Source organism: Malaya genurostris, chromosome 2 (genome assembly GCF_030247185.1).
Source record: "Malaya genurostris strain Urasoe2022 chromosome 2, Malgen_1.1, whole genome shotgun sequence".
Lineage (NCBI taxonomy): Eukaryota > Metazoa > Arthropoda > Insecta > Diptera > Culicidae > Malaya > Malaya genurostris.
The window spans coordinates 2,540,660-2,555,993 of NC_080571.1; the positions used below are offsets into that span (position 1 = coordinate 2,540,660).

At 37.6% G+C, this 15,334-nt stretch overlaps 1 protein-coding gene across 1 annotated transcript; it reads left to right on the forward strand.

Annotated features, from left to right (window-relative positions):
- Positions 1-330: 330 nt before the first annotated feature.
- Positions 331-13,571, forward strand: LOC131430088 (putative odorant-binding protein A10). Its single transcript, XM_058594747.1, has 3 exons — positions 331-1,545; positions 12,058-12,316; positions 13,299-13,571. Exons 1-3 carry the CDS (start codon positions 1,534-1,536, stop codon positions 13,436-13,438), a joined length of 411 nt encoding a protein of 136 aa, XP_058450730.1. The 5' UTR covers positions 331-1,533; the 3' UTR covers positions 13,439-13,571.
- Positions 13,572-15,334: the final 1,763 nt, after the last annotated feature.

The following is a 15,334-nucleotide window of genomic DNA, read 5'->3' on the forward strand; positions in this document are numbered from 1 at the left end:
AACGGTTCGTTACATGACTAGACAGACCAGTTTTGAAGCGTTTAATTCTCCTTTTTCAGTCAGTATTTTTATTGACACACTCTTGCCAGGTGACGAGACAATTACGACGGCATCGGCGACAACGCGGTGGTGCTGACACAGTCCGGCCCGGATTGATTACGGCAATACGTGAGACAAGTGATCGCACTTGCGTGCAGTTGAAGCCCCACAGTTCCAATCTCAGTGCGCCGACTTGCCAAATTGACTGGCATAATAAAACAACACGCTAATGCCACTCACAGTCTTCGTCAGTGCCGTCGCCGGAGCCAATGCTGCTAGCTGGGGAAAAAGGAAAGAAAAAAAGAAAAAAACAAATGCCAAGGTGTAATAAAACTGAGCCGGTAAGTGATCAAGTAAGTAAGCAGGTAGGCAATCAAGTACGGATAGCGCGTATGTAACGCAGTACCGCACCACCATTCTTTCTCTTTCTTTCTCTCTCTCTCTCTCTCTCTCTCTCTCTCTCTCTCTCTCTCTTGAACACGGCCCATGGGAGGGGGGCACATGAAATGCAAAAACGGTGTCGGTGCCTGTAAGTAGATAGGTGTGCGGACGGTGCTCGGCGTCGACTAAAGTATGTCCCATTGCAATCAGTTTCGGTCTGCCACGGGTAGTTTTTGGACTTCATGCAGCCCCCGCAGTGGTGTGTGTGTGTGTGGAGTGCAAATTTGATCAGGTACACCAAACCCCACTCCTAGGATCACCATTGCCTTCGGGACTGACGGACAGTTTCAGACCAATACAGCAGCAGCAGCAGCGACGCCGTTGGGTTTTTTTTTCTTTCCTCTTCTTCTTCTTTCGTTTCGTCTTCCATCTGTTCTGCCTGGCAGAAGGATCCAATTTTTTCCCCATTTCATCGTCGTCGTTGTCCGAGTTTGGTACGACGAGTGGTAAGCGAGTACAGAAGAAAGAAGTTTTGCGAAGTGAACGCGCATTGAGAAAATTTTCCCGATTCTAAGTGCCGAAACGAAACCGAGGAACGGTAGGAGAAAAAAGTTTTCATCCAAGTGGAAATTTCATTACCACGTGTTGTTGTTGGAATGCTGCAAAAAAGGGAGCAGAGAGAATAACAAAAAAAAAGAAAAAAAGTTGTTATCAGTAAGTTGCAAGTTTCGGTGCATTTTCTTTTCTTCTGTGCGTTTGTGTCAAATTGAGTGCACGGTCCAGCGGAAGACGCAAAGAGCGCGAACAGCGAAATTCCCTCGAAGGCGACTGGGTTAAGCGTGGTTTCAGTGCGGAACGTCGTTGCTTGAAAGGTTTCCATTATTAGATAATACCGTTTTTTTTCGGCATCGAAAAAATAACCCACAATAAACCAACCACGAGGCAGAAGCAGCAGCAGTAGCAACGTGCATCTTTTCAGTATCCGAGCTTAAAGTGGTCATCATCGACCACTGGAAGGAGTTAGGCGAAAAAAAAACGAACATTCACCGGTGGTTGAAGCAGTGAGCTGATTACAGCAGAGCACAAACAGCAGAGCAAAAGCGGGAGCAAAAAATGTTTTCAGAAGTAAGTAATGGCCATTATGTAATTTTCTTGGCAAAAAGGGTTTCTTTCAGCAGCCAGGGCCAGCGCGCTTTGGTTTAATCTCGAGTGGCGGTCGGGTAATTTTTTGATATCAATCTATTTTGATCGCTCCGCAAAGTGCAAGTGGAAAACTGGCACAGGTCCGGGGAATTGCATTCAACGAGACACTCAACCCGATCCGAGCCAATCGTTTTTATGTTTGTGGTAAACATTTGTTGCTTGGTATTACAATAATTGCCGCATTGTTTCTGTTATGTTCGATTTAGTTGATTATTCTCAAGATATTCCAGCTAGAAGAAGAGAATGATAGAAGATTTTTTTTTCGGTTGACGAAAAGATATTCTAGATAAAATCGTAAGAGACCGAATCTTATGAGCATGACCTGAAAGAAGAATGATTTTCCACCTGTGAACCTGAACTATCTTACTAATTCTATCTGGCTAGGCAATTAAAATGATTTAGTATTTATATCTGGTGTCACACGACCTCGGGGCTATTGACTAATTGATCTTAATTTAAAATTGATTTCAGTGGTGTTTTTGCCTTTCTTTATAGAAAGCTTACAGAGCTTCTACAGAAACCGACTTTTGATCGGAGCTTATCTACCATTCGACACAGTTCGACAAGATCGGAGAATGTCTGTGTGTATTTTTTTAACTTCCGCACAATTTTCTCGGAGATGGCTGAGCAGATTTTAACAAACTTTTCCTTTATACTCATTTGAAAGTTACTATTGGATTGTGAATTGAGGCTGTCCATAAAAGACGTCACGCTTTTTTTTGACGATTTTTGACTCCCCATCCCCCCTTTGTCACATGTCAAGAATTCAAAATAAATAAAATTCATCTCAATACATTCTCAATATGTATGACAAACCATACAAATATGAGGGAAAAATCGATTTATTACATGCTGTCATTAGATTAAAAAATATCCCTAAAACTACAGCATCATCGAAATTATTTTATTAATATCAATTATATAAATTAACAAAAGTATTTGGTTGGAATTGATGAAACATTTAAATCATCTGTTTTATTCCTCCTAGGGGTACTCAGATATATTATTGTTTTAGGTAAAGAATAATGTTTCCTTAGTGTAGCATACAGGGCTGAGAAAATAAAGACCAAAACCTCACCAAAACGAGATCACTGCCGGAGAATCTTTTCATGATCAGTTGATCAGTGAATTTTTAATCACATCGATCAATATCGGTACTGATCTTCCGTCACACAATGGGTAGTGATTTTGAGCTAAAATGATTCTTGATTTATGTAAGTTCAATCATTGGATGATTCGATAAGCTTTGATGTTGGTGGAGGAAAATCACATATGATCAAGATAAGACATGACATGATCTACGTCTGAAATCGTTGATATCCCGCCCTTTTTCAAATGGAGTACAGTTGAATAAAGTGCATTAGAATCAGATAAGAGAAATTCTTATGATATACTATTATCAATGCTAGAAAATCAAATTAATTAAAACAAAATTCAGTGCATAACTTAAGTTAAACCGTTTGAAGGCATCTTTCTCTTTTTACCGTATATAAATATATATATATATATATATATATATATATATATATATATATATATATATATATATATATATATATATATATATATATATATATATATATATATATATATATATATATATATATATATATATATATATATATGTATATATATATATATATATATATATATATATATATATATATATATATATATATATATATATATATATATATATATATATATATATATATATATATATATATATATATATATATATATATATATATATATATATATATATATATATATATATAGGTATAGAATTCGCACAAACTTTAGAAAAATTTTCCAAGGCCCGGAGAGACGAATGCCATATACCAATCGATTCAGCTCGAAACGCATATCGCAGGCGAACCGATATCTACATTTCATCTGGGTGAAAAGAAACGTAAAAAAACTATCATAACGCAGCTTAGGAGTGAGAGCGATGAAATCATCGATCGACCCGAACTCGTCGAGCAACACCTACTAGAATACTATACATCATTATATGCGACTGATGAGACGACTGAAGTGAGAGACGAATACTTCACCTGCGAAAGAGTAATACCGGAGTACGACGAAACGAACGAGACATGTATGAGCGAAATCACAACAGCTGAGATAACAACGGCTATAAAAACAAGCGCATCACGGAAATCTCCTGGATCCGATGGAATTCCGAAGGAGTTCTACCTATACACACTTGATGTCATCCACCGTGAGTTAAATCTCGTGTTGAACGAAGCACTGGCTTCTAACTTCCCGACCGAATTCGTAGAAGGTGTTATAGTGTTAGTTAAAAAGAAAGGGACAACTGATACAGCTACCTCATACAGACCAATCACACTACTGAACTACGACTGCAAGCTTCTGTCGCGTATTCTGAAGGCACGAATAGAGAACATATTGAAAACACACCGGGTTTTAACCGATACACAAAAATGTGCTAATAACAACAACAACATTTTTCAAGCTACTCTATCACTGAAGGACCGAATAGCACAGCTGATCAACCAACGCCGAGCAGGTAAGCTGATATCGTTTGACCTGGACCACGCGTTTGATCGTGTCAACCGAAGTTTTTTATTCGGGAACATGTGCTCGCTCGGCTTTAATCGAGATCTGGTGAATTTACTTATCAGACTCTCCGATGCATCGTTTTCTCGCTTACTCGTAAACGGACACTTATCCACAGCATTCCCCATACAACGCTCGGTTCCACAAGGTAGCCCTATTTCGAGTATTCTGTTTAGCCTATATATACATCCTTTACTGCAGCGAATAGAACGAATATGCGAAAATGATCTGGTCGTCGCATACGCCGACGACATAAGTGTGATTGTCACCACCCCTCAGCGAATTGACCGAATATACGAACTGTTCACTCGTTTCTCCCGTGTATCTGGAGCGGTATTAAATCTAACCAAAACAACATCGATTAATGTTGGAATTATTGATCGAGATCCTTTGGAAGTACAGTGGCTCCAAACAGCTACGACGATCAAAATACTGGGTATAACATACACCAACTCTATTCGAGGCATGATAAAAGTCAACTGGGACGATCTGGTGAGAAAATTCTCACGCCTAATCTGGTTTCATTCTATGCGCACACTGTCACTTTTTCAAAAAGTTACATTACTAAACACATTCATAACAGCGAGAATATGGTATGTAGCATCTACCGTACCCCCGTCAAGCATCCATATAGCAAAATTAACCTCTACAATGGGTAATTTCCTATGGCGAGGAATCTCAGCTAGAGTACCAATACAACAACTAGCACGAGATCGAACGCAAGGTGGACTTAAATTGCAACTACCCCTCTTGAAATGCAAGGCGCTTCTGATAAACCGACATACACAAGAAAAAGAATCAATTCCGTACTACAAATCATTAATCTTCCAAAACAACCCAATCCCAATAATTCTCCCCACAAACTGCCCTTGTTTAAAAATAATACATTTGAATTTCCCACTTCTACCTGAACAACTTCAACAAAATCCTTCGTCCGATCTAATCCACCGTTTCTACACACAAAGCACCGAACAACCCAGGATAGAACGAGAGAACCCATCTCGAGATTGGCATAAGGCGTGGAGCAATATCCACAGAGCAAAAGGACTAACAACGCAGCAGCGAAGCGACCTTTTTCTTTTTGTAAATGGAAAAACCGAACATAGACGACTTTTACATACGATGCGGCGCGTCGATGGCGAGAATTGTTTACACTGCAACGCGCCAGTGGAAACACTACAGCACAAGTTTAGTGAATGCCCGAGAGTTGTACCTGCCTGGCAATTTTTACAACGACAAATCTCATCGCGTTATGGATGGAGGCGATTAGAATTCGAGCACTTCATGATACCAGTATTGAATGGAATACGTACAGTTACGAAATCTAAAGTTCTAAAATTATTTGCAATTTATTTACATTTTGTGAACAAAACAGATACTTTAATTAACATTAATGAATTGGAATTCTACCTAAAATATGAACTATAATTATTCAAAAAAAAAAAAAAAAAAAACAAAAAGAGAGATAAGACAGATTATGTAGGATATTACACTTCTCTTGGCAGCGTGATGAACTATCACTATAAACAACTACAAACAAATAAATAGAAATGAATTTACAAAAAAAAAAAAAAAAAAAAAAAAAAAACTGAGCAAATGTCCGTGTGTGTGTGTGTGCGTGTGTGTGTGTTTGTATGTGTGTTGTCAACAAAGAGGTCGAAATCTCGAGATTGCTGGACCGATTTTGATCAAACTAGTCGCAAATGAAAGGTCTACCCGTCACCCAGAGCGCTATTGAATGGTTTTGAGATCGGATGTTTACTTTTAGAGTTATACGAAGTTTTATTTCAAAATTTTCAGTTTTTTGACAGTATCTGTCACATTTGACCTTGAAAACAAAATATGTTTCCATACTTAGATTCCGTACGGTAAAAGCTATCCAATCCTATTCCAGCAGTAGGAGTTTTGAGCGCTGTATGACAAAGCAATACTTATGACCAACGTGAAACACGTATTTTTATACTATTACATACAATTGTTTCTAATTAACCAAAAATACTATACAGCATCCTTTTTCATGACATTTTGCCTCGGACCGATTTTAGCACGGTTCGTTTTTGGCAACATAATCTTTCGAATATGACATGTAAATCAGATGATGGCAGCATTTTCGAGTTGAAAACAATTGTATAATAATATTTATTCATACTACTTACAGCAATGAAAGCACATGAACATAACACCCAAATACCATTCAACTCAATTTTCTCGGAGATGGTTGAACCGTTTTCTACAAACACGGATTCATATGAAAAGTCGTATACTCCAAACAAGGTTCCTGAATTACGAAAATTGAAATAATGCAACTCATTTTCCTCGTAGATGGCTGAACCGATCTAAGATTCAAATGAAATTTAAGAACCGTCTGAGATTTTAATGAAAAGTCTTAAGTCGATTTTCCAAAGATGTCTACACTGATTTTTAAACATTCTGAATCAAATGTGAACTGTACAACTTCTCAGGTGAATTTATCTGACTTCAGCTACAATGGTATTCGAATTCCGGTTCCAGTATCGAATCGTTTCTCAAAGTTCAATCGTTTTCTCAAAAAAGGCCAAATCGAATTTCAAAAACAAAAATTCAATTTGAAGAATTTATGGTCCCATTGAAAATTTATGAATTTTATCCAATTCTGACTTCCGATTCTGGAATTACAGGGTGATGAGTTTCTAAAATTCAAACCGATATAAAAGATAACCATCCCAGAAAAGCTTAAAAGTTGGACTCAAAACTATTGCAATTAATTCGTCATATTAATTTATGGCTATACGAATCCTTTTAGGTTATGCTGGTTCCTGAATACCGGCTTTAGAATTACCGTAAATAATCGTAAACTCTAAAGTGGAACTTACTTCGACATCTCATGGAATGTTCAATCGATTGTCTCTGAAATCTCAAACTGTGTCTTAAAACGACGGTCATTAAAATAATGTCATGAGAACTAAAACACCGAAGAATATTCATGCAAAAAACACATGCGGATTGATAAAACAGGTATCATCTCACTGCTAGGTGGATTAACTACGGTTTTACTCATATTAGGCAAAATTTATTAATTTCGCTAATTTACTCGCTCCTCCGTGCACTTTTGCTGATCACAACAGAAATGATTTCCTGCATCATTCATTTCCGAATTTACAAGAAGAAGCTTTTACATCAACAAATACACATTTTCCTATAGAATGTAAACGTCCTAAGCCCCTAAGTTCTATCGGCTGCCACTTCCGGTTCCGGAGATATAAAGGTATGAGTGACGTAACCGACAAAACGTCATTTTACTGAGACTGTTTGAATGACAAGAGAAAGACATATTATCACACCACTAAGAAGATTGAGAAAAAGATTTTTACGAAGCAATCGATCTACGTAACTCATTTTAGAAACCAAACTCTATACAAGGTAAGTAAACTAGCTGAATTACCCGGCGTTGCACAGTGGTTCGAATCAATAAAAACGATATTAATTCACCTAGCAGTGATATGATACCTTTTTTATCAATCCATATGTGTTTTTTGCATGAATATTCTTCTGTGTTTTAGTTCTCATGACATTATTTCAATAACCGTCGTTTTAAGACGCAGTTTGAGATTTCAGTCATTCCGACATTAATGTCGAACCTGCAAATCGGATCGAATTTAAACGTGTTACAATCGATTGAACATTCCATGAGATGTCGAAGTAAGCTCCACTTTAGAGTTTACGGTTATCTACGGTACTTCTAGAGCCAGTATTCAGAAACCAGCATAACCTGAAAGGATTCGTATAGATATAAACTAATATAACGAATGAATTGCAATAGTTTTGAATCCAACTTTTAAGCTTTTTTGGGATAGTAATTTTCTATATCGGTTTGAATTTTAAAAACTCACTACCGTGTAATTCCAGAATTGGATACAATTAATTAATTTTGTATGAGACCATAAATCCTTTAATTTGAATTTTTGTTTTTGAAATTCGATTTGGGCTTTTTTGAGAAAACAATTGAGCTGTGAGGAACGATTCGATACTGGAATTCGAAAATCAGTGTAGCCAAAGTCAGTTAAGGTCACCTGAGAAGCTGTATAGTTTATATTTGATTCAAAGTGTTTGAAGATCAGTGTAGACATCTTTGAGAAATTGTAGTGCGAATTCAATTTTTGGGTACCTTCCAAATCGAAAGCTGAATACCACCAAAACTGAAATAAGTTTATTTGGTTATCGACTATCCAAAACTGCAAACCCGATAAACCTGATTATTTTATGTGAAATAGACATTTTTATACTAGTCACCCTGTATCTCCTGAACCGGAAGTCGGGTCAAGCTGAAAAGAAAGATTTTTTATAGGATTTTAAGACCTTTTAATTGAATCTTAGATCGGTTTAGCCACCTGCGAGAAAAATGAGTCAAAATTTTGTTTCGCATATCAACCTGTAGTTCCGGAACAAGAAGTCGGACCCAAACGTAACTAAGGAATCTTGTTTGGGAGCATACGACTTTTCATATGAATCTGTGTTTGTAGAAAACGGTTGTCAACAACAAGTTGAGCGCACCTTGATAGCGATAGCACCGAGAAGAGAATGACAGTTTGATAAAATAAATTAAGAAGGAGTAAAACAAAATGGTTTGAGAGTTAGGAAAACGTGTGTGAACTGAACGCCGCTTGGTTGAAAAAATACTTACAAGGTCTGTTCAAAAAGTACCCGGAATTCTAATTTTTCTAAAAAAAATATTTATTTATTCGTCTACATCTATATGGTCCCCTTTAAAGTAATCCCCCCTAGATATAATACACTTATGCCAGCGTTTTTTCCAGTCTTCGAAAACCCCCCCCACACTTTTTGTAATGCTCTGTAGCACTCTCAGCGATTCTGCCTTTATCTCTTCAATCGATGAAAAACGCTGTCCTTTCATGGGTCTCTTCAACTTTGGGAACAGGAAAAAATCACACGGAGCGAATAAGGAGGTGAATAAGGAGGTTGGGGCATGATTAAAGTCTTGTTTTTAGCCAAAAAATCACGAATAAGCAACGATGAATGAGCAGGTGCGTTATCGTGGTGCAAAACCCATGAATTGTTTTTCCATAAATCGGGGCGTTTTTTTTCGAATTGCTCCACGCAAACGTCGCATTACTTCAAGGTAATACTCCTTATTGACGGTTTGACCTTTTGGCAAGAATTCTTTATGCACTGGCTATAATCGAAGAAAACAGTAAGCAAAACCTTGACATTTGATCGAACTTGACGTGCTTTTTTCACTCTTGGTTGCTTCCACGTGGACGATTGTGCTTTTGTTTCGACATCATAACCGTACACCCATGTTTCATCACCAGTGATGACCCTTTCAAGTAAATTTGGATCGTCTTTGACGTCGTTTAACAGCTCCTGAGCGATGCTAATGCGTTTGTTTTTTTGATCAAAATTCAGCAGTTTTGGAACGAATTTTGCTGCCACTCGTTTCATGCCCAAAACATTTGAAAAAATATGATGGCATGAGCCAACTTCATCAGCAACTTCTCTAATAGTGATTCGGCGATCATCCATAATCATTTTTTCCACTTTTCCCACATTTTCATCGATTATTGACGTGCTGGGTCGACCAGAGCGTTCGTCGTCTTCAACGTCTTCGTGGCCATCTTGGAAACGCTTATACCACTCGTAAACACTTGTTTTTTTCATAGCAGACTCACCGTAGGCTCTCTGTAACATTTCGCACACTTGGTTACACTTTATTTCATTTTTCACGCAAAATTTAATACAAATTCTTTGACTATTCAATTCTTCCATTGTTTAAACTAACAAAAATCGCCGAGCTCAAAAAAAACACGTCTACACCAGCCGCTACAAGACAGAATGTAAACAATGAATACAGCTGAAAATTTCACCATACATTAGGGACATATGTACCAACACAATAAAAAAAAATTAGACCACCGGACTCTCCAGACGCGCACAATTAAAAAATTCCGGGAACTTTTTGAACAGACCTCGTATTTACGTAATTACAGTTACATTCTGTTCCAAATAGTTACTTTGATTGAACTTGAACTTATAAGTAATAGTGTTTGTCACTTAATTGAATTAATACTTATCGCTTAACCTAACTCATTCTAGGATTGTACTGTTCGATAAATATCTATCTTAACTACAGTTCTCTAAATCCATTTAACGGTAAGATTGAAAAATATCACACATAATTTGGTAATAATATGTCTATAATGTGTAGTAAGAAATCATTGAAGGAGCAGTAGACCCATGAGCTACATCTGAACTAAAACAGTAGGAATTTACTAAACGTGAGTTTTGTATATTATAACAGCTAAATGAACTAATGTGAACTTATATTAAATTTACTACAGAGATTTAAAATCTTCCCTGTGGAAATAAAGGGACTATTACAAATCCGGAAAAGCTTCTTAATTTTCAGAGAAACCACAACGGTTGAGTCATCTCAGAGAAAATTGAGTGATATTATTTGTCACACACGCATTTGCTGATCTCGACGAACTGATTCGAATGGTATATGGGTGTTATGTTCTTCTAGCATTTATTGCTGTAAGTGGTTTAAATCAATATAATTATGGAATTGCTTTCAACTCGAAAATTCTGCCATCATCTGGTTTACATATGTCTTATTCGAACGATTATGTTGCCAAAAATAATGAAAACATATTCTGCTTTCAAGGTCAATTGTGACAGATATTTTCAAAAAACTGAAACATCCGATCTCAGATCATTCAATAGCGTTGTGGGTGATGAGAAGACCTTTCATTTGCGACTAGTTTGATCGAAATCGGTCAAGCCATCTCTGAGATCTCGACCTCTTAGTTGACAACACACATACAGACACACACACGGACATTCGCTCAGTTCGTCGAGCTGAATGAATTGGTATATGACACTCGGCCCTCCTCGGCTTATATATATAAAAAAGGTAAAACGTGGACATAAATCAGTAGCTGCCAAACCGTGCTTTAAATGCATATAGTTGCTTTTAAGAAATTATTTACAAATATATACCGCATAATTTAATTCTATCCCTAATTGTTCATGGCCTACTTTGACGAAAAATATAACCAAAACTTTTTTTCTGAAGAGATTGAAAACTTTTTTATTCTACAAAGTTTTAGAACTATTCAAAATAATTTACTTTCTCAAATATACCAAAACTCTAGGTCGCACCGTTTCGGATATACAAAGCGTTTTTATGGCAACCTCCTTGAAATCAGTTTTTTATTCATAAATTGTTTCGAATTGTTTTGTTATGCATACTTTGTAATCAATAATTGTACAAAATAAAAAATCCCATATTTTTGATGAAGGTAGTGCATAGGTTTGTTCTTTTCTGGAAAAGTTATACATCATTTTACCTATTTTTACCTAGGAAACCTTGTACAGAAACGAAATATGCAACTTAATGCAGCAAACTTTTACAATACTTATAGAGAAATATATTCATAATTTAATTTATTTTCCAATGAGAATATCCTGAGTACTATTCGTGTGACTCCTTTTCACTATGGCCATGCTGGAACCATGAATGGTTAGGAACGGAGTGCGTCACGCGTCTGCTATTTCTGTAACTCACTTTTGCAGTGAGCGTAGAGATGGGCAATTCGGTCCTGAGCTATTCGAGTGAATCGAATCTTTAAAGTGAGCTAATAGCTCACAGTTCTTTTTTTAAAAGAACCGCACCTCACCAGTTCACCGCACTGGTAAGCAAGGATGCTTAAATAAGATTAATCTTATTCAAATTATTAAAATCGTTTCAGTATCAACGAAGATACATATGAAAATACATTTTTTGTACATCTTCTGATGCATATATTGTTTGTGTTTACTAACTATTCTTTTGTTTTCTTCTGTTACAAACAGGTACGGATTGTGTCTCGTCGCAGTGTTATCTGCCTTCAGCTTGTTACCGTGACTTTAGTGCTACTATGTGTGGTGCCCTCGATACGAGCAGCCGAAACAGTTACCGGCACCGTGTCTGCTCCGACTACGGCCACTCAAAAATCACAGGTTTCCGATGAAGCACTCGACAAAGCACTCAGTGATAAACGGTATCTGATGCGGCAGCTGAAATGTGCCCTTGGAGAAGTGCCATGTGATCCGGTTGGAAAGCGGCTGAAAAGTGAGTTTTCAATCGATTTTTAATATATATTTATGCGTCTGATAAACAAACTAGCTCTCGTATAAAGGCCGAAACTGGCTAGAGTACTTCTTTACTATTTCTTTATTGACTAAAAAACTAGATTTGACAGTTCTCATATAAGCCAGCGGGGAGTTTCTTGACACTCCATTCAATCAGCTTAATCACGTGCAAAAATAACTAGCTCTCTATTGTTGCCATGACTCCTGGAATACAACTATCGTTCTCCACCGCCTACTGCACGCCAATCGTATTACCGATCGATGCCGTATGCTGCTCTTCGGATCCTGTTCACGCGAATATTTTGACAAAAAGCAATGACAGCAGTTCCGACGGCATTCGCTCCAGGTTATCACAGTTTCTATGCTCGGTGGACGGTGGAGGTGCTGAAAATGAATTTCAAATTAATGCGCCAATAAATTGAACTACTGCTGAACGTGGGAAATGCTGACTCTGCTGTTGACAGTACCTGCCGAAAGGACAAATGACCGAATAAAGGAATACCGAAGCGTACGTGTGGACCTGTGTGTGTGTGTGCATGCGAAACGTGTCGAATTTTCACCGGTAAAATTGTCACATCAGAATGGGAAAGTTGTTGGCACTGGAGAGGACGTTGACAAAGTTGCTACCTCTCCGATCGGCAGGTAACGCATCGAGCAAGGACGACCGCAGTCTGTGATAGATGAGCGAGAGAATCTAATGGGACTGGGAGATTTGAAGGACTTTGTTCAATGGACTGATTTATTACCCAACAAGGGCCTATCATGGTTTTGTTGGAAGTCCATGGCACACTTGATGTATCGTCAATCGCTCTTGTCAGAAGAAACATCAACAAAACATTCCAAAGACACTTATTTCCGAGCTGTATTATCATGTTTTATTGTACAGTGCTGATACTGGCACACTATAATTTTAACAGAGACTATTTATTCAGATATATATATTTTCCTTTATTTTCTTTCAGGCTTAGCTCCTTTCGTCCTACGCGGTGCCTGTCCGCAATGTACTCCAACCGAGATGACCCAGATCAAGAAAACATTGGCCCACCTGCAGCGAAACTTCCCTGCCGAGTGGAACAAATTGGTGCAGACGTACGCGGGTTGAAGGACATGGGCTTGTTTTTCGGAATTTAACCATCGTGCCTACTGGAAAACGTGTTGCTTCCGTAGTTATAAGAAATGATTTTTTTTTCTACAAACACTAAACCAAAATGACAATAAAAATTGTTTGCTCAAAACGATTACAGTATCATCTTTATCACAATCCCGCAATCAGAGAAAAACCGAACCAACAGAAAATAGAAGCATACATTCATGATTAGCTATGGAGCATTGTCACAATACCATTCCATAAATCATTCACCTGCAGACAGGAGATGAGATATAAACAATGACACAAAACAATAAACAGAAACAGAAGAGACAGGGTCGAACATCGCACGCAACAGAAAGAGAAACCTTTTTCTAACATGGATGCACACGCTACAAAACAAAACAAAACAAAAAAAAATAAACAAAGAAAAACTCCCTTCCCCAATAAAACACCCGCCTACTGCGATAGTAATTTGTCATATCACTTGATGCTTTGGATTGCGCTCATATCAAAAAACGGTTTCCCTAACCTAGATTAAGCGTCTGCTAGGGTTTTTTTTTGTGTGTGTTAGCTTTTGCGTGATGCTGAGTGGTTTTGCATACAACAGCGATGACACTAGTCACCAAAACCGATCTCAAAGACCACCAGCTTTCTGCTCAAAGCCACCAGCATCATATGGACAGAAATGAAAACAATGTCTTCGTATGCAATCCCGAGAGGATAATCGTCGTCGTAACCAACCCGAGTTTCCAACCCCCAACCGGTTCCGACGACGGCCTTACCTTCGTTGTTGTTGACTTCTTTTGTACTACTCATTCGCCATCGTGTGGAAAGCTGGGTATTAGCAAATGCCTGAATGGAAACAAAACACGCTCATTCGCACAGAACGGGGCAAGGCGATGGGAAGCGAGACGAGAAAAATCTGCATGAAAAACCGAAAAGTTAAATTACTTTCAACCTACGGGGCTTGATCCAGGGAAATGTTTGAAACAAAAACTACCAGGACATTGTAGGCAAAAACACAAACCCATGCCGTATTGTGTTGGTGAATGAAGAACTAAAAGATGAAAAAGCTTTCCTCGAGAGTACACTTTAGAAACTTGTTTTTTTTTTCCCGAAGAAAACTGGGACTACAAATTTGCCGTTATTCAGAGTAATAAGAGCAGGTGAATTGCGTGATAAAAGTTTGATAGTTTGATTGAAGACTAAGGCAATTTCGAAAAAAAAATTTGAATATATAACCAATGAAATAATATATAATAAGAATAAATATATGAATTGAAGGCTGAATGATAAAAACTTAAAAACTTCAGACTGATAAAAATAATTAAAACTGAAATACTGCAAAAATGATGAATTTTACAGAAGAAACCCATCTACATATGAAACAATTCAAAAGAGCGTAATTCGTCGGAAGTCTGAATTGTACAAGAATGATTTACATCTGTGTCAAACATACCCAGTATTTCATATGGTTTTGATTGCCTTGTGACACGGTGCTTTGGCTTGGAATTTCTGCCTTCGATTGCTCCATTAATGCTACGTAATATTAACTGTTAGTGGTATTTAATTTCTCAAGATAGTCGATAAATATTATACCACGCTCATCCCAAAATACGGAGCCTGATTGTTGTGCTTTCGGGCGCTTCGGACAAAGTTTACCAGTTGCTGTCCACTCAGGTCCTTTTTTATTCTGGAGTGAAGTGATGAATCCATGTTTCATCCATTGTCACATATCGACGCAAAAAATACGGTTTATTACGTTCAAACATGGCCAAACACGGCTCAGAATCATCAACATTCTCGTTTTCTTCCATAAACTTGCATGAACTTACATTCACGTTGCGAAAGTTTGCACGGGCCCACTAGTGTCTAAATATTTCCAGAACGGCGACGTCTAAGGAAAAG